Here is a 27,163-nt window from a genome sequence, read left to right on the forward strand (position 1 = left end):
ATGCACGGCAACAAATGTTAAGTCAATAATTTACACAAGCAGTTGCCCGTAGTTGCCAAGTGTGGCATCAGATCACATGGTACTCGGGTCCATAAGAAATGGACCATCTGCCGCAGAACAACTTAGCCTGCTTCATAGTTCCAAGAGTGAACGGAGTGGGAAAGGAAAAGAAGGTGGAGTGGGAAAGGAAAAGAAGGTGGAGTGGGAAAGGAAAAGAAGGTGGAGTGGGAAAGGAATTGGGGGTGCCAGATAGCAAAGTCTACTTGGAGCTAGACTTTCACAGCTCAATGGCTGCTGCCTTCTAGATGTCTTTCACATACCTAACCACATGAACACTACTGGAAGGTGATACTCAGTGCTTCTTGTACGATGTGTCGGAACAAATCTACAGGGGCTTCCTGGACTTAAGGGGGTCCTTTGTGCAGCCTCCAGTCCAGGGGAAGAATGTTTTAAGTCTGCCCCCCCCCGTCATGATATTCTCGGATCCAGTGAGAATGGGTGTCTCATCTTTATCTCAAGGGTCAAGGCATCCGTGGACTCACCGCTGCCTTGAACCCCGATACTCCTCATGCCCATCCTAACCCTAGCACGGTGTATTAATAGTGAAAATTAATACTCCTCTCGACACCTGAACTTGCATGCATGTCCTTATCCCTTAAACCCGTTACATGTCTTTATATCGAAATATTGTATATGGAATGCCCATATCTCGAATATTTTATATTGAAAACGTTTATAGTGAATGCACTTTTTGGGGGGGAATCCCCCAAATCCCTTGTTTCCAACCCCTAAAAACCCACCCCACCCCTTTACCCAAAATATTTAACTCTTTACCACACCTAAATGCATTCACTATAAAGGTTTTCAACATAAAAAAATCGATATATGAGCATTCAATATAAACAATTCTATATAAACACTTTATACCAATTAAACCTAGCACATACAAGGGTGATGTACTCCCCGTATCCATCGTTAAATGTACCCAGGGCCAAGTATTCCGGCCCATCCCACAAAGTTTAAATGCACCTCTCACAAAGGACCACTCCCTCATCTTTACAAGCAAGGTTAATAGACCCACTTCTCAATAAAGCACAGATTGCCCCAAACACCGTCAAACTACAGCCTGATCACAAATCGTCCATTCCCAGGGAAGATCACCCAAAAGACCAGGTTCCTACAAGTGCATGGAGGCCTAGATCCACACACCGGATGCTGCAGGATGGCCTAGATCCACACCCAGGATGCTGCAGGATGGCCTAGATCCACGCCCATGATGCTGCAGGATGGCCTAGATCCACACACATGATGCTTCAGGATGGCCTAGATCCACACCCAGGATGCTGCAGGATGGCCTAGATCCACACACAGGATGCTGCAGGATGGCCTAGATCCACACACACAGGATGCTGCAGGATGGCCTAGATCCACACCCAGGATGCTGCAGGATGGCATAGATCCACACAGAGGAATCTGCAGGATGGCCTAGATGCACACAGGATGCTGCAGGATGGCCTAGATGAACGCCCAGGATGCTGCTGGATGGCCTAGATCCACACCCAGGATGCTGCAGGATGGCCTAGATCCACACCCAGAATGCTGCAGGATGGCCTAGATACACACACAGGATGCTGCAGGATGGATGCTGCAGGATGGCCTAGATCCACACCCAGAATGCTGCAGGATGGCCTAGATCCACACCCAGGATGCTGCAGGATGGCCTAGATCCACACCCAGGATGCTGCAGGATGGCCTCGATCCACACCCAGAATGCTGCAGGATGGCCTAGATACACACACAGGATGCTGCAGGATGGATGCTGCAGGATGGCCTAGATCCACACCCATAATGCTGCAGGATGGCCTAGATCCACACCCAGTATGCTGCAGGATGGCCTAGATCCACACCCAGAATGCTGCAGGATGGCCTAGATCCACACCCATAATGCTGCAGGATGGCCTAGATCCACAACCAGGATGCTGCAGGATGGCCTAGATCCACACCCAGAATGCTGCAGGGTGACCTAGATACACACACAGGATGCTGCAGGATGGCCTAGATCCAAGCCCAGAATGCTGACGTATGGCCTAGATCCACGCCCAGGATGCTGCAGGATGGCCTAGATCCGCACACAGGATGCTGCAGGATGGCCTAGATCCACACACATAATGCTGCAGGATGGCCTAGATCCACACCCAGGATGCTGCAGGAAGGCCTAGATCCAAACCCATAATGCTGCAGGATGGCCTAGATCCACACCCAGGATGCTGCAGGACGGCCTAGATCCACACCCAGAATGTTGCAGGATGGCCTAGATACACACACAGGATGCTGCAGGATGGATACACAGGATGCTGCAGGATGTCCTAGATCCACACCCAGAATGCTGTAGGATGGCCTAGATCCACACACAGGATGCTGCAGGATGGCCTAGATCCACACACAGGATGCTGCAGGATGTCCTAGATCCACACCCAGAATGCTGTAGGATGGTCTAGATCCACACACAGGATGCTGCAGGATGGCCTAGACCCACACACATAATGCTGCAGGATGGCCTAGATCCACACCGAGGATGCTGCAGGAAGGGCTAGATCCAAACCCATAATGCTGCAGGATGGCCTAGATCCACACCCAGGATGCTGCAGGACGGCCTAGATCCACACCCAGAATGTTGCAGGATGGCCTAGATACACACACAGGATGCTGCAGGATGGATACACAGGATGCTGCAGGATGTCTTAGATCCACACCCAGAATGCTGTAGGATGGCCTAGATCCACACACTGGATGCTGCAGGATGGCCTAGATCCACACACAGGATGCTGCAGGATGTCCTAGATCCACACCCAGAATGCTGTAGGATGGTCTAGATCCACACACAGGATGCTGCAGGATGGCCTAGATCCACGCCCAGAATGCTGCAGGGTGGCCTAGATCCACACCCAGGATGCTGCAGGATGGCCTAGATCCACACATAGGAAGCTGCAGGATGGCCTAGATCCACACACACAGAATGCTGCAGGATGGCCTAGATCCACACACAGGATGCTGCAGGGTGGCCTAGATCCACACAGGATGGCCTAAATCCACACACAAGATGGCCTAGATCCACACACAGGATGGCCTAGATCCACAAATAGGATGCTGCAGGATGGCCTAGATCCACACACAGGATGCTGCAGGATGGCATAGATACACACAAGGGATGCTGCAGGATGGCCTAGATCCACGGCCAGGATGCTGCAGGATGGCCTAGATCCACACAGGATGGCCTAGATCCACACACAGGATGGCCTAGATCCACACACAGGATGGCATAGATCCACACACAGGATGCTGCAGGATGGACTAGATCCACACACAGGATGCTGCAGGATGGCCTAGATCCACACCCAGGATGCTGCATTATGGCCTAGATCCACACACAGGATGCTGCAGGATGGCCTAGATCCACACACAGGATGCTGCAGGAAGGCCTAGATACACACCCATGATGCTTCAGGATGGCCTAGATCCACACCCAGGATGCTGCAGGATGGCATAGATCCACACAGAGGATTCTGCAGGATGGCCTAGATGCACACAGGATGCACACAGGATGCTGCAGGATGGCCTAGATGCACGCCCAGGATGCTGCTGGATGGCCTAGATCCACACCCAGGATGCTGCAATATGGCCAGTCTGTGTTCAGATAATGCCTAACAGATCATGGAAAAAGGAGTGCATTTCACCATAGAATGACTTACTCTTTTGGCCACACACATGGGGTTCACAGACTAGGTGCTTGGTTGACTGTGTCATTAAGATTTGGAGTTTCAGATCATTGCGCCATCCAGTCGGGTGCAGAGTGTCGCCACATTGTGGCTGGCCTTTAGTTATAGCTCTATACTGGCAACATATTAAGGCTGGGGTGCTGGGGGTGCAGAGGTAAGCTCCCAGAGGCTCTATCTATGGGTTGAATGTAGCTGGGACCGGTTGAAGATCACCGCCCTAAAACACTGTCTGGCCCTCAACCATTTGTGGATGACAAGGGCAGGTCAAAAACTCAATCAAATCTTGTGCTTGTGCCCCTCTGCAACCCAGTTAAACAAATCTTTCGCCAATCTCATGATCTGGCATGAATCTCGCCGTTTTTGTAGCAAATCTAGCAGTGCCATTCAAGCAAAAAAACCACTCCTGATATCAATTCATCTCCGGCATCAGGAAATTTGAGCATAGCCCCCCCCCCCCGCCCCCCACGCTCAGCGAGCTACACTGGCTGTGGGTGGCACGCGGCACACCTTCTAAACGCCCAGCATGGCATGGCATTCAAGGCGATATTGACTCAAGGAACTTAGCAACATAGAAAGCTGGCCATGCTTGTGGGTCTGGGCCATTGCAGCAGCGCCCACTATCACAGGACATGCAGGGAATAGCCCACCTCTGGGTGGGCCTGCACTGTGAGGCAGCCCCCCAGCAGACATCATCTCGACTCCGGCATCTCAGGAAAGAGCTGAAGACCGCACGTTCCTAACATTAGTGCACCAGCCAGCTTGCCTCTGGCACTGTACCACCGACCCCACCTTTGCACTAAGCATAGAGTTCAATTTCCTACCATCGAGGCCCCCGCTTTATAACAACCTAGCCATACAGACAGACATCTATAGATAACCCCTAAAAGCTGGGCTTTTGTACATTTTAGGATTTTCCCTCTGCTTTGCCTTTCAGCACGTTGGCTCAGTATTTCTAAAGCAGAGAAATCTCTCCCCATTGTTTCCTATGTACATCTATTGGGTTTATACTGGGCAACAAGCAACACATTAAGGGCGCTCTAAAAGGAGTGCAATGCCAGCAATGCATACAGTGACAGATAAACAAGTGCACTCCAGAGATGTCTCATCAAATGGCTATGCAAGGACCCGTTATCTCCAGATTAGACCATGGAACCCCACTTTTACCAGCTTTTCATCAAGTAGCCTTGCATGCATGAAAGCCGCCAACCACATAAGTGTGCCTAACATTCGGAAGTAACACTGGTGCCTCATCAAAGGCTTCTCCAACTCCAAAACAGCATATCTGCCCACAAAGACATCTACCGTTTTATTCATTTATTTTTGTATTGGATATGTGTTCAGCGCCTATACAACACACAGTGTATCGCGCCATGGGAGAAAATACAATAACGATCCTACTAGGCCTTGTGACATTCAGAACGTGCAAGTTCAGAAAGGAAGTGCGGTCGGGAGTGCCGATCTGAACAGAAAAAACAAGTGCTAAGTTGGGAAGGGGAAGGGGTATCATCACACTCTGAATTAGTTGGTAAACATCTGTTTCTAGTGGCACTCTGCGATGGAAAGCCGTCTCTGAGAGTACAATAGCCTGACATTGTTTTTCTTTTTCAAACAAAACCTTGCTGATAATTGTGTCTCGGAAAGTGAGATCTGCTAATCAGACCTCCTTTTCCTAAGGCTCCACGCTGAAAAGTATATTGCAAGCATGTAACTGCCCTGAGCCAGGTTACTGGAACCCCTCGGGAGCTGCCTTGTATGCTGGCAACATGGCACTTAGAGTAACATCTCTATTCCTTCAAACAGTCACTAATAACACGGGTGAACCTTTCGAAATCTGTAAGGAACTCGTCAATCCAACTGCAGTCTCCAACTCTCTCCTTCCCTCCCAGCTCTCTGCACCGCATTGGCCCCACATTTCTATTCTAAAGCTCAGGACATCATGTCCTCACTCCCCTACAACCCCATCTCCACTTCCGCACCTATTGCCCAGCCTCCATTGGCTCCCCTCCTTCCACCCGCAGCACTCTCCTCCCTCCTGCCCATAGCAACGGATGAGGTCTCTAAAGTTGTCCGCTCTATGAAGGTCTCCTCCAAACAGGTGCTCCCCTGCTCTTCTAAGACTATTAAGGGCAATATCTCCTCTCTGGCTCTTGCTGACTTCAGCAACTACTCCTTCGTCATTGGCTCTTTCCCCCTATCCTTCAAAAACTCCCTTGTGCACCCTCTCTCTGTTGTCCCCTCCTACCTGGCTAACTATCACCCAATCTCCACTACCCCCTTCCTGGGTAAACTCTTGGAGAAGCTGGTCCTCCCCCAACTGACCCTCCACACTGAACTTGTTGGTTGCCTCCGTGACCAACAATCAAGATTCCAGGCATCCAGAGGCACGGAAACCGCTCTCCTGAACGCCTGTGAAGACATGCTTGCAAATCTTGACTCTAACTCTCCTGCTGTCCTCATTCTCCTCAATCTCTCCTCTACCTTTGACATGGTCAACCATTTTATCCCCATAAAACGACTACGTGATACCCTCGGTATCACGGACCAGGCACTGGAAAGGCTGACCTCCTGCCTCACCAATCACCCATCCCAGTTGCAACTGGGCCCCTTTTCCTCCACCACCACACTCTCGACCTGCAGTGTCCCCCAGTGCTTTATCCTATGTCATGGCTCTTCAATATCTATCTCGCCCCTCTTGCTCACCTAATCTCCTACTTCTCTCCTCATTTCCAGTGCTATGCTGACGACACACTGTCACGCTCACCTGATTCCCACGGAGGCGCAGGTCTGGCTTCGAGTGCTGATGCTTCTTCTATGGTGAAGCGCAGGACTCTGAAGATGGACTCACTGGCTCGCAGGAATGTTCCCCTGTGCGTGAAAAGGGAGTATTACCTACTGACGGAATAATGCTCAAGCCTCCCACTCCCTTCCAACCCTCCACGATACCCTTCCTCGATTCCCTGTGAAGTCTCACCTTAGGGTCTGGAAGGATGAGTTCTCCATCCTGCTTCTGATGCAGGGGCGCGTTGAAACCCAGTTACTTCACTGGATTGAGGTTTGATGGGAGTTCAGGTAAGCTTGACTATTCAGGTGAGGCGCTGTAAGAGTTATGTAGCAAGTTCAAAAGTTCAAGCTTAATAATAATGTTCATTGTCTTATTGCAGCAAGCGCTAATGCTTATGTCTTTTTTCCCCTTAGGGGCCGGGGTTCGGAATGCCGGAGATATGGCGCCGACCCGAAGTGAAACGTGCAGTTCCAGTAAATGACAGGTAAGTTCTGGATGAGCGTTCGGGTAATGTCTTTGCATTCGCTCATTCAAAGTCTTTGTCTTTTTCCGCATAGGGGCCGGGGTCCGGAATGCCAGGAAGCGGCAGGACCCGAGATGAAATGGGAATGACCCAACAGGTAAGTCTTAGAAGGAAACTGAGCTTTTCCTATTCCCTTCCTTCTCTCACCTTGTGTTCTTGTCTTTTTCTCTCTAGGCTCTGGGAAGTGGCTGCGGATCCGGATGATCGCTGCTGAAGATGGAGGCGCCCAGGAAAGGTGAGTGAAATGCAGCGCTGCAGCGATCGAAGCGAAATGCTTTTAAAATGATGTCTTCCCTTTCAGGATCGTCGGTGTGATGTTCCCGTGATGCAGCTTTAGCAGGTAAGGTCTAATTCCTCTCCAATTCTCTCTTATCTCCCTTTGCAGGCGACCCAGGATGCTGACAGGCGTGGCTGAAGTCCAGATGCAGGAGCTGACACGGTGAGCGTCCAGCTGCGAGGAGCAGAACAACGCGAAGCGTGAGTTGCTGATCGGGCGTGGTTTAAATAGCTTTGGAAGAAATTCCAGGTATGTATCCTTCCCTGACCACACCCAGGGGAAAGTAGTGCCACAGGTAAAGTAGTTCCATTCAGGCCTCAAGAGGGCCTGGATGTAGAAGCATGGTCTGCATCAGGTAAGTGCACATGAAAACACTTGAACACATGTCTAGCTTTATGAGCCTGGCGCCTAAGGCGCCAGGACAGGGGTCCAACATGAGCCTGGCGCCTAAGGCGCCAGGACTGTGTCCAAAGGGCCCCAGCTTGGGCCCGCTGGCACTCCCCTGGGGGAAATGATGCCTGCCTCTGGGGTTGCTGGGTCGGACCTGGCTCCTTGGAGGTAGGCATCATGACACACACAGCTTTCCTTCACACTTCCCTCCACTGCCTCTTCTTCCTCTTCTCTCATCCCTGACTGTCTGACTGCCATCCAGGCATGTTCTGCAGGTAACGATCTCTGTCTTGATGCCAGTAAGACTGAGATCCTTCTCATTGGGGCACCTGCACTTTGCTTTCCTCCTACCCTCTGGCTGCCCTCCTTGGGCCCTCTACCTTCACCATCCTGAGGCCACAAACCTTGGGGTCATTTTCAACTCTGCTCTCTCCTTCACCCCTCACATCGTGGACCTTGTCAAGAAGGCCCACTTCCAGCTTCACCTCCTCAGAGGCATTCTCCCTTTCCTCACCTTCCCCCGGAAGCTCACTGTCTCCAGAGCTCTGGTCCTCTCTAGGCTTGACTACTGCAACAACCTCTTCTTCAACGTCCCCCTCGCCTGCCTACGCCCCTTCAGCTAATCCAGAATATGGCTGCAAAACTTATCCTTGGCCTCAAGCCCAGAGACCATATCTTTCCAGCCCTAAAATCTCTCCACTGGCTCCCAGTGTCTGCAAGCATCAAATTCAAGACCCTCGGAATCGTCCACAAGGCCTTCTGGGGCCTGGGACCCGGCTATCTTCAACTTTACCTCCCTAAATACTCCACTACTAGAGCCGTGCGCTCCTGTAATTCCAACTCTTTGATTGTCAAACACTTCTACAAGCAGAGAGAGGTGCGGGTCTCTCTCCTCGGCTGGCACCTCCTTTTGGAACAGCCTCCCTGCCCCTCTCCAACTTGAGCCGGACCTCCTTAGGTTCCAGAAACTTCTCAATTCTCTGCTCTTCTCGTCCTCTTTCCCTCTTTTCGTTCCTTGCTAACTATCCCCCTGCCGCTGAGACTGGTGGCCTAGTCCTCGTGAATCTCACAGGTTACCAGGCCCTATACCCAGTCGACTCCAGCACCCCTCCCCCCACTGCACTGCCCCCTTTTGGCCCCTCCTTGTGGCTGGGCATCCCATTCCTGGGATCCGTCCTCCCTAGTACTTGGGCCTCCTCCTTGGATCCCCCTTGGCACTTTCCTCACGGGCACCCCCCTGCACTTGTCTATTCCTCCCCCCCACCCACCCATATCTCTTGCACTTCTCTTCACTGCACTTGCAGGTCTGAATGCCACATGGCCTAGTAGGACCACAAATGTATATTTGCTGTATTTCCACTGTGATTAATTCCCTTGCTCCCTCCCCACTTTGCCTTGTGGCGCCTTGAAACGCCATTCTGTTGTATAGGCGCCTAATAAATGCTCAATTAATAAATAAATAAACAATGCACCCCACAAGAGCAATAAATAAATAAATAACATGCCCAGCAAATGCTCAATAAATAAATAATACGCCTAGCAAATGCTCAATAAATAAATAATAATCCGTAGTAAAGGAGAAAGTAAGCCTGGAAAAATATTTAACAGGATTAGCCCTAAAAGCTGATTTTTTTCAATCATATTTCCGTGCAAAGCATTAGTTTAAAAAATAGGAAAATATCCATTGAAAACAGGCATGTTTACATGGATACCGCCCAGGCACCCTAAAGATGGGGAACTCGTTGCAGCCAACAACAAATATCCCCTTATGCCCACATTAACCACTGGACATTTCCACTGTTTTGCAGTTCTTGAAAATATGTGTTGTGCTTCTTTTTAAATGCCCCCCTGGGGTCTGGGGTGACTTTGCCGCCCGGCAATTTACGCTGCTCACACTTTTCAGGTTTCATGTTCTGAATATTGTCATTTTTGAACTTTAAATTGGTTGTCTTGACTTAATTTCTGTGTTAATGTTTGTGTTGTTCGTTGTAGACTTCATGTGTAGGTTTATGGTGTTACCTGAAACATGATCACCATGTGGTATTTTGAAAGCGCTATTCTAGCTGTGTTCCACTAGCAAGGGCCAATCTGCCCATTAGCTCCATGGCCCGCCAGTAGGAAAGGCCTCTGCCGAGGGGCGTGGGGGTGAAGTGGAGCCCCCCAAAGGTGATCTGTTTACGTCTCTTGAGACTCTCTTCACTGTGGGAGGGGGTCCCCGGAGCCTCCACATGCCAAGGTCACCTCTTTTCTGCCCCTGTCAGCCAACGCATATCAAAGAGTTACACATCTTATGAACAGAAACCTGTGTTTGGGAGGTAGCTGGCATCCTAAGGCCATTTTACAGGAACTTTGCAGCAGTGAAAGTTCAACGTTGCACGGTGTTAGCACTAATGCAACGTTTGCCCTATTTTTAAAAACACTGGGACACATTATAAGACTTTGCATCATGACAAGTCAGATTTGCATTTTAAAAGCACCAGGTCAAAAATTGCCCTAGTGTAAACAAAAAAAAGACATATTTTTGATGTATTTTTGCATCAGGGCAAAGTTTGCCCTAGTGTTAACGTTGCCCTGGTGCAAAAATGTAGTGTAAATGCATCTTCTGTGCACTAGGGCAATTTTTGCCCTGGTGCTTTTAAAATGCCGAACTGCACTTCTCGTGGTGCAATGGGTTTCTAACGTGTCCCAGTGTTTTTTAAAAATAGGGCAAACTTTGCCCTAGTGCTAACACTGTGCAACTTTGCTCTTCTTGCATCTGTGCAAAGTTTCTGTACCCTGGGCCCCTGGAGACCTCTTCTGCAGCAAAAGGCCGTTCAGCATCACAGAGTTCAAGATCCTTCAACAGGACTGGCCAGTTCCCAGTAAAACCTTTAATTGCAAATCCCTCACCTTCGCAGTGATAACACACTCGGGGTTATTGAGGGGGCGCGGGTTACCTCAGTACACAGTTACACATGGTAGCTGCCCTTCTTATAATGTGCATGCCATCTCATTCGCATGACAGGCAACCGAACATGTACCTGGCATGTTAGTGCTGTGCCCGGCAGCGCTAGACCCGCCCTCTGCCCATTTCTGATGGACTTTTTTCTTTTTCTTTCTTGTGTTTCTTGCACAGTGCCGAATACCCCGACCTTCGCAAACACAACAACTGCATGGCCAGTGTCTTGACGCCTGCAATGTACGCAAAACTGTGCAACAAAAGCACCCCCACAGGCTGGACCGTGGACCAGTGCATCCAGACAGGCGTGGACAACCCTGGGCACCCCTTCATCAAGACCGTCGGCATGGTGGCCGGAGACGAGGAGACCTATGAGGTGAGGCCCGGACCCGTCTGTGAGGACCTTCGCAGTCCAGACTCACAGCATGTACACATGTGTCATGACAACCCCAGGGGTGCCCTGAACAGAGGCATTGCGCCCCTTCAAGAAGGCGACTGCTCTTCAAAGCGCGTGCCCCCCCCTGATAGCATCTTTCTTCCCCTTCCACGCCCCGCCCCCTCCGCTTCCGGTTCCCACCAGCATCTCTGCATTCTTCCTCTCTATGGTACAGCACTCTGCTTGTTAAACCCCATACACACACACGTGCATACGCACATGGCTTGGCCTTCATGCTGTGAACGATAAGCAGGGTGCAGCCATCATAGTGTGCATGGCCGGCACTCGCTGCTCAGCACACACCAGCGCAAAGCACTTTCCAAGCACACCTTGCACCTGCCAGTCACCACACACAAGCAACCCACACCAAAGTGCCACCTAAACGGCGCCACCCACACAGCAGATGCTGGTCCGTCACACACCTGAACTGTGCAGGGCCTGCACTGCTAGACCTGGGCACAGCACTGTCTAGACATAACAAGGGCAGCTGTGGGCTGTCTTTTCTTTCCCGCGCCCCTGCTCTTGACTCAACTCGCCTCCTCACTCTCATCCACGGCAAGCCACCCATGACCCCCAGGCCATGCTCTCCCCAAGAGTCGGGGCGTAGCCTCTGTCCTCTCTGCTAATGACTTTGCCCCCTACTTCTCCAAAATCCTCAAAATACATGGCCCCTTAGCAGCCATTTTGTATCCTACCCCTTTCTTCTTCCTCACTTCCGGTTCCCCCATGCTCTCCTCACTAGCCCACGTTTCTCCCACCTCCCTAATCACAGCTAATAATAAATAATAATAATTAGGCACTTATATAGCGCTACGAACCCTCAGGTATCTGAGCGCTGCTTATTATTACCCAAGGGGTGTGGTGCTCATTCATCGACCTCGGAAGGGATTCGAAGCTGCGTTAGCAGGCTCTGCACGGATGTCAAAGCAGGGCTCTACTCACTGTGCCACTTGACCGGCTTGACACCTCTACCCACCCTACGCTCTACCAACCCATCCTGTGCACTGATGCATTGCTTTGCATCTCAAACTATGAAAGAACTCATAACTGTTCCCTAAAACCACCTCTCTCTCAAACCTCTCTCTTTAATGACATGGCCCAGCCTGCTATAAAACTGCTGGTCTCCTCCCCTCTGAAAAGAAACCACTGCTGACCCCACCAATCCTTCATTCTAGAACTCTGATCCTCTCCCGCCCACCCCCCCAAAATCCTCCAGAGGACGGTCTTCAATGGTACAACCAACACTCACTTTGCAAGCCTCCCCAAGCTGGCATTCCACCAAGTCTGCTGTGACCCACATCTCAACTTCATCACGGCTGCCCACCACACCTGCCTCTCTCCACCGTCTTCACCCATCGGCCCGGTTCATCACCCCTCCCTCCTTCAAACTCCCTCTGCCCTTGGCTACAAGCTATATCTCCTCCCATCCCTCAGACCACTCCTGCTCTGTCTCCTGGAACTTCAATACCCCCTGCACACCCGTCCCGGTTGGTGGTCCCCAAGGGCCAGTCTTTGAGCCACTCCTCTTCACCTCTACGGCTCCTCACTGAGTAGTCGGCTTCATAGATGAGCCCCTCCTTTACCCCTGCAAGCTCTGAATGTATCACTAATTTCTGTACTGCCGTCTGCCACTGGATGGCGCTATACTGCCTCGTGCCCAGTTCTTATTTCTCCCTGCCTCCAGCGTAAGCCCCATTTCCCCGTCTCCTATCGCCTTTCCCATGGGTTCCCTCATTCACAATCTGCACCCTGGTGTTCCTCTTTGATAGTAGTCTGAATCTCTTCTAGTTCACCATGGCCACTACCATTACAGAGAGGCTCAGCCCCCTATGCCACCACCTTGCCCGCTGCTCTGCCAAAACCTGGATCTCTACTCCAGTGCTCAGCAAGCGCAACCATTGCGTGAGCCTATTCCTTGGTCTTCCGCTTTGCTCTTTCACTCCTCTAAGCATATTTCTGAACTTTGCTATACAAGCACATTTCCACCCAACCAACCCACACCCATCTCCACCCAGACACGCCATGCTGGATGCCATCCCTGGCAAAATCTCTTTCTTCAAGCTCCTGCTTCTCTTTTTAAAATCCATTGCCAATCTTGCCCCCTGCGCCCCAATCATGCTGGCTTCATCTCCCTACACTCTTACCACCTGGCACCTGTGCTCCGTGCCCCTCCGTAACCTCCCTGTACCACACCCCAGCTGGCACCTCTGCTCCGCGCCCCTCTGTAACCTCCCTGTACCACACCCCACCTTGCACCTCTGCTCTGCGCCCCTCTGTAACCTCCCTGTACCAGACCCCATCAAGCACTTCTGCTCTGCACCCCTCCGTAACCTCCCTGTACCACACCCCACTTAGCACCTCTGCTCTGCACCCCTCCGTAACCTCCCTGTACCACACCCCACTTAGCACCTCTGCTCTGCGCCCCTCCGTAACCTCCCTGTACCACACCCCACCTTGCACCTGTGCTCTGCGCCCCTCCGTAACCTCCCTGTACCACACCCCACCTAGCACCTCTGCTCCGCGCCCCTCTGTAACCTCCCTGTACCACACCCCACCTGGCACCTCTGCTCCGCGCCCCTCCGTAACCTCCCTGTACCACACCCCACCTTGCACCTGTGCTCTGCGCCCCTCCGTAACCTCCCTGTAGCACACCCCACCTAGCACCTCTGCTCCGCGCCCCTCTGTAACCTCCCTGTACCACACCCCACCTGGCACCTGTGCTCCGCGCCCCTCCGTAACCTCCCTGTACCACACCCCACCTGGCACCTCTGCTCCGCGCCCCTCCGTAACCTCCCTGTACCACACCTCACCTTGCACCTCTGCTCCGCGCCCCTCTGTAACCTCCCTGTACCACACCCCACCTTGCACCTGTGCTCTGCGCCCCTCCGTAACCTCCCTGTACCACACCCCACCTGGCACCTCTGCTCCGCGCCCCTCTATAACCTCCCTGTACCACACCCCACCTGGCACCTCTGCTCCGCGCCCCTCTGTAACCTCCCTGTACCACACCCCACCTAGCACTTCTGCTCCGCGCCCCTCTGTAACCTCCCTGTACCACACCCCATCTAGCACCTCTGCTCCGCGCCCCTCTGTAACCTCCCTGTACCACACCTCACCTTGCACCTCTGCTCCGCGCCCGTCTGTAACCTCCCTGTACCACACCCCACCTTGCACCTCTTGCTTCCCCCCTTTCCTTTACTGCCCCAGTTGGGCTACTCCAAGATTCCACCAGTGCAACTCTTAAAAACTAGAGTAAAACTGCACCTCTAGCGTCTGAAAGAAAATCCACTACCTCTTTCCACCCCACTCTAAGGGACCCCCTAACGCGCGTCCCATGCCTGCTTCCCTCAGGACTATACATGGGGCACTATCGTGCCACTGGCCTTTGGCACTTCTATGTTGGATTATTCATGGCTTCTACTCTTGACCATCTTCCTGGAATATGTTCCAAAAAGAACCCTTCAGCTCCTGCTCTAACTCAGTCAGTACAAAGAAGCTTACTGTAAAGCCCCCTACCCAGGGCCTGCCTCCACTCTCGCTTGATGTTTTATAAGTATGTTGCTTCTTGTCAAAATGACACCCCAGTGTTCACATACGAATACAAAAAATACCTCTGACGTTCTCACTCTAAACATGAAGCTGTCGTACTAAGCATGATGGACACGCCGCTTACATTACAGTGTGTATGATAAACCTAGCACCAATCATACAGTATGCCATCAGTGTGCATGATAAACCTAGCACCAATCATACAGTATGCCATCAGTGTGCATGATAAACCTAGCACCAATCATACGGTATGCCACAAGTGTGTATGACAAACCTGGCACCAATCACACAGTATGCCATCAGTGTGCATGATAAACCTAGAACCAACCATACAGTATGCCACCAGTGTGCGTGATAACCTAGCACCAATCATACAGTATACCATCAGTGTGTATCATAAACCTAGAACCAATCACACAGTATGCTACCAGTGTGCGTGGTAACCTAGCACCAATCATACAGTATGCCATCAGTGTGTATGATAAACCTAGAACCAATCACACAGTATGCCACCAGTGTGCGTGATAACCTAGCACCATTCATACAGTATGCCACCAGTGTGTATGATAAACATAGCACCATTCATTCAGTATGCCACCAGTGTGCATGATAAACCTAGAACCAACCATACAGTATGCCATCAGTGTGCATGATAAACCTAGAACCAACCATACAGTATGCCATCAGTGTGCATGATAAACCTGGCACCAATCACACAGTATGCCATCAGTGTGTATGATAAACCTGGCACCAATCACACAGTATGCCACCAGTGTGCATGAGAAACCTAGCACCAATCATACGGTATGCCACCAGTGTGCGTGATAACCTAGCACCAATCATACAGTATGCCATCAGTGTGTATGATAAACCTAGAACCAATCACACAGTATGCCACCAGTGTGCGTGACAACCTAGCACCAATCATACAGTATACCATCAGTGTGTATGATAAACCTAGAACCAATCACACAGTATGCCACCAGTGTGTATGACAAACCTGGCACCAATCACACAGTATGCCACCAGTGTGTATGAGAAACCTGGCACCAATCATACAGTATGCCATCAGTGTGTGTTATAAACCTGGCACCAATCACACAGAATGCCACCAATGTGCATGAGAAACCTAGCACCAATCATACGGTATGCCACCAGTGTGTGTGATAACCTAGCACCAATCATACAGTATGCCATCAGTGTGCATGATAAACCTAGCACCAATCATACGGTATGCCACCAGTGTGCGTGATAACCTAGCACCAATCATACAGTATGCCATCAGTGTGTATGATAAACCTAGCACCAATCACACAGTATGCCATCAGTGTGCATGATAAACCTAGCACCTATCACACTGTATGCCACCAGTGTGCGTGATAACCTAGCACCAATCACACAGTATGCCATCAGTGTGCATGATAAACCTAGCACCAATCATACGGTATGCCACCAGTGTGCGTGATAACCTAGCACCAATCATACAGTATGCCATCAGTGTGCATGATAAACCTAGCACCAATCATACGGTATGCCACCAGTGTGCGTGATAACCTAGCACCAATCATACAGTATGCCATGAGTGTGCATGAGAAACCTAGCACCAATCATACGGTATGCCACCAGTGTGCGTGATAACCTAGCACCAATCACACATTATGCCATCAGTGTGCATGAGAAACCTAGCACCAATCATACAGTATTCCACCAGTGTGCGTGATAACCTAGCACCAATCATACAGTATGCCATCAGTGTGCATGATAAACCTAGCACCAATCATACGGTATGCCACCAGTGTGCGTGATAAACTAGCACCAATCATACAGTATGCCATCAGTGTGTATGATAAACCTAGAACCAATCACACATTATGCCACCAGTGTGCGTGACAACCTAGCACCAATCATACAGTATACCATCAGTGTGTATGATAAACCTAGAACCAATCACACAGTATGCCACCAGTGTGTATGACAAACCTGGCACCAATCACACAGTATGCCATTGGTGTGCATGATAAACCTAGAACCAACCATACAGTATGCCACCAGTGTGTATGATAAACCTGGCACCAATCATACAGTATGCCATCAGTGTGTATGATAAACCTGGCACCAATCACACAGTATGCCATCAGTGTGTATGATGAACCTGGCACCAATCACACAGTATGCCATCAGTTTGCATGATAAACCTGGCACCAATCACACAGTATGCCATCAGTTTGCATGATAAACCTAGCACCAATCATACAGTATGCCATCAGTGTGCATGATAAACCTAGCACCAATCATACGGTATGCCACCAGTGTGCGTGATAACCTAGCACCAATCATACAGTATGCCATCAGTGTGCATGATAAACCTGGCACCAATCACACAGTATGCCACCAGTGTGCATGATAAACCTGGCACCAATCATACAGTATGCCACCAGTGTGTATGATAAACCTAGAACCAATCACACAGTATGCCACCAGTGTGCATGAGAAACCTAGCACCAATCATACGGTATGCCACCAGTGTGCGTGATAACCTAGCACCAATCATACAGTATGCCATCAGTGTGCATGATAAACCTAGAACCAATCACACAGTATGCCACCAGTGTGCGTGATAACCTAGCACCAATCATACAGTATGCCATCAGTGTGTATGATAAACCTAGAACCAATCACACAGTATGCCACCAGTGTGCGTGACAACCTAGCACCAATCATACAGTATACCATCAGTGTGCATCATAAACCTAGAACCAATCACACAGTATGCCACCAGTGTGCGTGGTAACCTAGCACCAATCATACAGTATGCCATCAGTGTGTATGATAAACCTAGAACCAATCACACAGTATGCCACCAGTGTGCGTGATAACCTAGCACCATTCATACAGTATGCCACCAGTGTGCATGATAAACCTAGAACCAACCATACAGTATGCCATCAGTGTGCATGATAAACCTAGAACCAACCATACAGTATGCCATCAGTGTGCATGATAAACCTGGCACCAATCACACAGTATGCCATCAGTGTGTATGATAAACCTGGCACCAATCACACAGTATGCCACCAGTGTGCATGAGAAACCTAGCACCAATCATACGGTATGCCACCAGTGTGCGTGATAACCTAGCACCAATCATACAGTATGCCATCAGTGTGTATGATAAACCTAGAACCAATCACACAGTATGCCACCAGTGTGCGTGACAACCTAGCACCAATCATACAGTATACCATCAGTGTGTATGATAAACCTAGAACCAATCACACAGTATGCCACCAGTGTGTATGACAAACCTGGCACCAATCACACAGTATGCCATCAGTGTGCATGATAAACCTAGAACCAACCATACAGTATGCCACCAGTGTGCGTGATAACCTAGCACCAATCATACAGTATACCATCAGTGTGTATCATAAACCTAGAACCAATCACACAGTATGCCACCAGTGTGCGTGGTAACCTAGCACCAATCATACAGTATGCCATCAGTGTGTATGATAAACCTAGAACCAATCACACAGTATGCCACCAGTGTGCGTGATAACCTAGCACCATTCATACAGTATGCCACCAGTGTGTATGATAAACATAGCACCATTCATTCAGTATGCCACCAGTGTGCATGATAAACCTAGAACCAACCATACAGTATGCCATCAGTGTGCATGATAAACCTAGAACCAACCATATAGTATGCCATCAGTGTGGATGATAAACCTGGCACCAATCACACAGTATGCCATCAGTGTGTATGATAAACCTGGCACCAATCATACAGTATGCCACCAGTGTGCACGAGAAACCTAGCACCAATCATACGGTATGCCACCAGTGTGCGTGATAACCTAGCACCAATCACACAGTATGCCACCAGTGTGCGTGGTAACCTAGCACCAATCATACAGTATGCCATCAGTGTGTATGATAAACCTAGAACCAATCACACAGTATGCCACCAGTGTGCGTGATAACCTAGCACCATTCATACAGTATGCCACCAGTGTGCGTGATAACCTAGCACCATTCATACAGTATGCCACCAGTGTGCATGATAAACCTAGAACCAACCATACAGTATGCCATCAGTGTGCATGATAAACCTAGAACCAACCATACAGTATGCCATCAGTGTGCATGATAAACCTGGCACCAATCACACAGTATGCCATCAGTGTGTATGATAAACCTGGCACCAATCACACAGTATGCCACCAGTGTGCATGAGAAACCTAGCACCAATCATACGGTATGCCACCAGTGTGCGTGATAACCTAGCACCAATCATACAGTATGTCATCAGTGTGTATGATAAACCTAGAACCAATCACACAGTATGCCACCAGTGTGCGTGACAACCTAGCACCAATCATACAGTATACCATCAGTGTGTATGATAAACCTAGAACCAATCACACAGTATGCCACCAGTGTGTATGACAAACCTGGCACCAATCACACAGTATGCCATCAGTGTGCATGATAAACCTAGAACCAACCATACAGTATGCCACCAGTGTGCGTGATAACCTAGCACCAATCATACAGTATACCATCAGTGTGTATCATAAACCTAGAACCAATCACACAGTATGCCACCAGTGTGCGTGGTAACCTAGCACCAATCATACAGTATGCCATCAGTGTGTATGATAAACCTAGAACCAATCACACAGTATGCCACCAGTGTGCCACCAGTGTGCGTGATAACCTAGCACCATTCATACAGTATGCCACCAGTGTGCATGATAAACATAGCACCATTCATTCAGTATGCCACCAGTGTGCATGATAAACCTAGAACCAACCATACAGTATGCCATCAGTGTGCATGATAAACCTAGAACCAACCATACAGTATGCCATCAGTGTGCATGATAAACCTGGCACCAATCACACAGTATGCCATCAGTGTGTATGATAAACCTGGCACCAATCATACAGTATGCCACCAGTGTGCACGAGAAACCTAGCACCAATCATACGGTATGCCACCAGTGTGCGTGACAACCTAGCACCAATCATACAGTATACCATCAGTGTGTATGATAAACCTAGAACCAATCACACAGTATGCCACCAGTGTGTATGAGAAACCTGGCACCAATCATACCGTATGCCATCAGTGTGTGTTATAAACCTGGCACCAATCACACAGAATGCCACCAATGTGCATGAGAAACCTAGCACCAATCATACGGTATCCCACCAGTGTGCGTGATAACCTAGCACCAATCATACAGTATGCCATCAGTGTGCATGATAAACCTAGCACCAATCATACGGTATGCCACCAGTGTGCGTGATAACCTAGCACCAATCATACAGTATGCCATCAGTGTGTATGATAAACCTAGCACCAATCACACAGTATGCCATCAGTGTGCATGATAAACCTAGCACCAATCACACGGTATGCCACCAGTGTGCGTGATAACCTAGCACCAATCACACAGTATGCCATCAGTGTGCATGATAAACCTAGCACCAATCATACGGTATGCCACCACTGTGCGTGATAACCTAGCACCAATCATTCAGTGTGCATGATAAATCTAGCACCAATCATACGGTATGCCACCAGTGTGCGTGATAACCTAGCACCAATCATACAGTATGCCATGAGTGTGCATGAGAAACCTAGCACCAATCATACGGTATGCCACCAGTGTGCGTGATAACCTAGCACCAATCATACAGTATGCCATCAGTGTGCATGAGAAACCTAGCACCAATAATACGGCATTCCACCAGTGTGCGTGATAACCTAGCACCAATCATACAGTATGCCATCAGTGTGCATGATAAACCTAGCACCAATCATACGGTATGCCACCAGTGTGCGTGATAAACTAGCACCAATCATACAGTATGCCATCAGTGTGTATGATAAACCTAGAACCAATCACACAGTATGCCACCAGTGTGCGTGACAACCTAGCACCAATCATACAGTATACCATCAGTGTGTATGATAAACCTAGAGCCAATCACACAGTATGCCACCAGTGTGTATGACAAACCTGGCACCAATCACACAGTATGCCATCGGTGTGCATGATAAACCTAGAACCAACCATACAGTATGCCACCAGTGTGTATGATAAACCTGGCACCAATCATACAGTATGCCATCAGTGTGTATGATAAACCTGGCACCAAAAACACAGTATGCCATCAGTGTGTATGATAAACCTGGCACCAATCACACAGTATGCCATCAGTGTGCATGATAAACCTGGCACCAATCACACAGTATGGCAACAGTGTGTATGATAAACCTAGCACCAATCACACAGTATGCCACCAGTGTGCGTGATAACCTAGCACCAATCACACAGTATGCCATCAGTGTGCATGATAAACCTAGCACCAATCATACGGTATGCCACCAGTGTGCGTGATAACCTAGCACCAATCATACAGTATGCCATCAGTGTGCATGATAAACCTAGCACCAATCATACGGTATGCCACCAGTGTGCGTGATAACCTAGCACCAATCATACAGTATGCCATCAGTGTGCATGATAAACCTAGCACCAATCATACGGTATGCCACCAGTGTGCGTGATAACCTAGCACCAATCATACAGTATGCCATCAGTGTGTATGAGAAACCTAGCACCAATCATACAGTATGCCACCAGTGTGCGTGATAACCTAGCACCAATCATACAGTATGCCATCAGTGAGCATGATAAACCTAGCACCAATCATACGGTATGCCACCAGTGTGCGTGATAACCTAGCACCAATCATACAGTATGCCATCAGTGTGTATGATAAACCTAGAACCAATCACACAGTATGCCACCAGTGTACGTGACAACCTAGCACCAATCATACAGTATATCATCAGTGTGTATGATAAACCTAGAACCAATCACACAGTATGCCACCAGTGTGTATGACAAACCTGGCAACAATCACACAGTATGCCATCAGTGTGCATGATAAACCTAGAACCAACCATACAGTATGCCACCAGTATGTATGATAAACCTGGCACCAATCATACAGTATGCCATCAGTGTGTATGATAAACCTGGCACCAATCACACAGTATGCCATCAGTGTGTATGATAAACCTGGCACCAATCACACAGTATGCCATCAGTGTGTATGATAAACATAGCACCAATCACACAGTATGCCACCAGTGTGCATGAGAAACCTAGCACCAATCATACAGTATGCCATCAGTGTGTATGATAACCTAGCACCAATCATACAGTATACCATCAGTGTGTATGATAAACCTGGCACCAATCACACAGTATGCCATCAGTGTGCATGATAAACCTGGCACCAATCACACAGCATGGCAACAGTGTGTATGATAAACCTAGCACCAATCACACAGTATGCCACCAGTGTGCGTGATAACCTAGCACAAATCATCCAGTATGCCACCAGTGTGCGTGATAACCTAGCACCAATCATACAGAATGCCATCAGCGTGTATGATAAACCTAGAACCAATCACACAGTATGCCACCAGTGTGCGTGATAACCTAGCACCAATCATAGAGTATGCCATCAGTGTGTATGATAAACCTAGCACCAATCACACAGTATGCCACCAGTGTGCGTGACAACCTAGCACCAATCATACAGTATACCATCAGTGTGTATGATAAACCTAGAACCAATCACACAGTATGCCACCAGTGTGTATGACAAACCTGGCACCAATCACACAGTATGCCATCAGTGTGCATGATAAACCTAGAACCAACCATACAGTATGCCACCAGTGTGTATGATAAACCTGGCACCAATCATACAGTATGCCATCAGTGTGTATGATAAACCTGGCACCAATCACACAGTATGCCATCAGTGTGTATGATAAACCTGGCACCAATCACACAGTATGCCATCAGTGTGCATGATAAACCTGGCACCAATCACACAGTATGGCAACAGTGTGTATGATAAACCTAGCACCAATCACACAGTATGCCACCAGTGTGCGTGATAACCTAGCACCAATCACACAGTATGCCATCAGTGTGCATGATAAACCTAGCACCAATCACACGGTATGCCACCAGTGTGCGTGATAGCCTAGCACCAATCACACAGTATGCCATCAGTGTGCATTATAAACCTAGCACCAATCATACAGTATGCCACCAGTGTGCGTGATAACCTAGCACCAATCATACAGTATGCCATCAGTGTGCATGATAAACCTAGCACCAATCATATGGTATGCCACCAGTGTGCGTGATAACCTAGCACCAATCATACAGTATGCCATCAGTGTGCATGAGAAACCTAGCACCAATCATACGGTATGCCACCAGTGTGCGTGATAACCTAGCACCAATCATACAGTATGCCATCAGTGTGCATGAGAAACCTAGCATCAATCATACGGTATGCCACCAGTTTGCGTGATAACCTAGCACCAATCATACAGTATGCCATCAGTGTGCATGATAAACCTAGCACCAATCATACGGTATGCCACCAGTGTGCGTGATAACCTAGCACCAATCATACAGTATGCCATCAGTGTGTATGATAAACCTAGAACCAATCACACAGTATGCCACCAGTGTGCGTGACAACCTAGCACCAATCATACAGTGTACCATCAGTGTGTATGATAAACCTAGAACCAATCACACAGTATGCCATCAGTGTGTATGACAAACCTGGCACCAATCACACAGTATGCCATCAGTGTGTATGATAAACCTAGAACCAATCACACAGTATGCCACCACTGTGCGTGATAACCTAGCACCATTCATACAGTATGCCACCAGTGTGTATGATAAACATAGCACCATTCATTCAGTATGCCACCAGTGTGCATGATAAACCTAGAACCAACCATACAGTATGCCATCAGTGTGCATGATAAACCTAGAACCAACCATACAGTATGCCATCAGTGTGCATGATAAACCTGGCACCAATCACACAGTATGCCATCAGTGTGTATGATAAACCTGGCACCAATCACACAGTATGCCACCAGTGTGCATGAGAAACCTAGCACCAATCATACGGTATGCCACCAGTGTGCGTGATAACCTAGCACCAATCATACAGTATGCCATCAGTGTGTATGATAAACCTAGAACCAATCACACAGTATGCCACCAGTGTGCGTGACAACCTAGCACCAATCATACAGTATACCATCAGTGTGTATGATAAACCTAGAACCAATCACACAGTATGCCACCAGTGTGTATGACAAACCTGGCACCAATCACACAGTATGCCACCAGTGTGTATGAGAAACCTGGCACCAATCATACAGTATGCCATCAGTGTGTGTTATAAACCTGGCACCAATCACACAGAATGCCACCAATGTGCATGAGAAACCTAGCACCAATCATACGGTATGCCACCAGTGTGTGTGATAACCTAGCACCAATCATACAGTATGCCATCAGTGTGCATGATAAACCTAGCACCAATCATACGGTATGCCACCAGTGTGCATGATAACCTAGCACCAATCATACAGTATGCCATCAGTGTGTATGATAAACCTAGCACCAATCACACAGTATGCCATCAGTGTGCATGATAAACCTAGCACCTATCACACTGTATGCCACCAGTGTGCGTGATAACCTAGCACCAATCACACAGTATGCCATCAGTGTGCATGATAAACCTAGCACCAATCATACGGTATGCCACCAGTGTGCGTGATAACCTAGCACCAATCATACAGTATGCCATCAGTGTGCATGATAAACCTAGCACCAATCATACGGTATGCCACCAGTGTGCGTGATAACCTAGCACCAATCATACAGTATGCCATGAGTGTGCATGAGAAACCTAGCACCAATCATACGGTATGCCACCAGTGTGCGTGATAACCTAGCACCAATCACACATTATGCCATCAGTGTGCATGAGAAACCTAGCACCAATCATACAGTATTCCACCAGTGTGCGTGATAACCTAGCACCAATCATACAGTATGCCATCAGTGTGCATGATAAACCTAGCACCAATCATACGGTATGCCACCAGTGTGCGTGATAAACTAGCACCAATCATACAGTATGCCATCAGTGTGTATGATAAACCTAGAACCAATCACACATTATGCCACCAGTGTGCGTGACAACCTAGCACCAATCATACAGTATACCATCAGTGTGTATGATAAACCTAGAACCAATCACACAGTATGCCACCAGTGTGTATGACAAACCTGGCACCAATCACACAGTATGCCATCGGTGTGCATGATAAACCTAGAACCAACCATACAGTATGCCACCAGTGTGTATGATAAACCTGGCACCAATCATACAGTATGCCATCAGTGTGTATGATAAACCTGGCACCAATCACACAGTATGCCATCAGTGTGTATGATGAACCTGGCACCAATCACACAGTATGCCATCAGTTTGCATGATAAACCTGGCACCAATCACACAGTATGCCATCAGTTTGCATGATAAACCTAGCACCAATCATACAGTATGCCATCAGTGTGCATGATAAACCTAGCACCAATCATACGGTATGCCACCAGTGTGCGTGATAACCTAGCACCAATCATACAGTATGCCATCAGTGTGCATGATAAACCTGGCACCAATCACACAGTATGCCACCAGTGTGCATGATAAACCTGGCACCAATCATACAGTATGCCACCAGTGTGTATGATAAACCTAGAACCAATCACACAGTATGCCACCAGTGTGCATGAGAAACCTAGCACCAATCATACGGTATGCCACCAGTGTGCGTGATAACCTAGCACCAATCATACAGTATGCCATCAGTGTGCATGATAAACCTAGAACCAATCACACAGTATGCCACCAGTGTGCGTGATAACCTAGCACCAATCATACAGTATGCCATCAGTGTGTATGATAAACCTAGAACCAATCACACAGTATGCCACCAGTGTGCGTGACAACCTAGCACCAATCATACAGTATACCATCAGTGTGCATCATAAACCTAGAACCAATCACACAGTATGCCACCAGTGTGCGTGGTAACCTAGCACCAATCATACAGTATGCCATCAGTGTGTATGATAAACCTAGAACCAATCACACAGTATGCCACCAGTGTGCGTGATAACCTAGCACCATTCATACAGTATGCCACCAGTGTGCATGATAAACCTAGAACCAACCATACAGTATGCCATCAGTGTGCATGATAAACCTAGAACCAACCATACAGTATGCCATCAGTGTGCATGATAAACCTGGCACCAATCACACAGTATGCCATCAGTGTGTATGATAAACCTGGCACCAATCACACAGTATGCCACCAGTGTGCATGAGAAACCTAGCACCAATCATACGGTATGCCACCAGTGTGCGTGATAACCTAGCACCAATCATACAGTATGCCATCAGTGTGTATGATAAACCTAGAACCAATCACACAGTATGCCACCAGTGTGCGTGACAACCTAGCACCAATCATACAGTATACCATCAGTGTGTATGATAAACCTAGAACCAATCACACAGTATGCCACCAGTGTGTATGACAAACCTGGCACCAATCACACAGTATGCCATCAGTGTGCATGATAAACCTAGAACCAACCATACAGTATGCCACCAGTGTGCGTGATAACCTAGCACCAATCATACAGTATACCATCAGTGTGTATCATAAACCTAGAACCAATCACACAGTATGCCACCAGTGTGCGTGGTAACCTAGCACCAATCATACAGTATGCCATCAGTGTGTATGATAAACCTAGAACCAATCACACAGTATGCCACCAGTGTGCGTGATAACCTAGCACCATTCATACAGTATGCCACCAGTGTGTATGATAAACATAGCACCATTCATTCAGTATGCCACCAGTGTGCATGATAAACCTAGAACCAACCATACAGTATGCCATCAGTGTGCATGATAAACCTAGAACCAACCATATAGTATGCCATCAGTGTGCATGATAAACCTGGCACCAATCACACAGTATGCCATCAGTGTGTATGATAAACCTGGCACCAATCATACAGTATGCCACCAGTGTGCACGAGAAACCTAGCACCAATCATACAGTATGCCACCAGTGTGCGTGATAACCTAGCACCAATCACACAGTATGCCACCAGTGTGCGTGGTAACCTAGCACCAATCATACAGTATGCCATCAGTGTGTATGATAAACCTAGAACCAATCACACAGTATGCCACCAGTGTGCGTGATAACCTAGCACCATTCATACAGTATGCCACCAGTGTGCGTGATAACCTAGCACCATTCATACAGTATGCCACCAGTGTGCATGATAAACCTAGAACCAACCATACAGTATGCCATCAGTGTGCATGATAAACCTAGAACCAACCATACAGTATGCCATCAGTGTGCATGATAAACCTGGCACCAATCACACAGTATGCCATCAGTGTGTATGATAAACCTGGCACCAATCACACAGTATGCCACCAGTGTGCATGAGAAACCTAGCACCAAT

The 27,163-nt window shown here is 48.6% G+C and overlaps 1 protein-coding gene across 1 annotated transcript in view; it reads left to right on the plus strand.

Moving 5' to 3' along the window:
* CKMT1A (creatine kinase, mitochondrial 1A) overlaps window positions 1-27,163 on the plus strand; it is a 142,620-nt gene that overhangs the window by 54,847 nt on the left and 60,610 nt on the right. Inside the window, exon 3 of the mRNA XM_069625172.1 lies at window positions 10,864-11,062. Coding sequence (XP_069481273.1) covers window positions 10,864-11,062 — 199 coding nt within the window. The remainder of the gene's footprint in view (window positions 1-10,863; window positions 11,063-27,163) is intronic.

The sequence above is a fragment of the Ambystoma mexicanum genome, chromosome 11 (assembly GCF_040938575.1).
Source record: "Ambystoma mexicanum isolate Mex_15411 chromosome 11, UKY_AmexF1_1, whole genome shotgun sequence".
NCBI lineage: Eukaryota > Metazoa > Chordata > Amphibia > Caudata > Ambystomatidae > Ambystoma > Ambystoma mexicanum.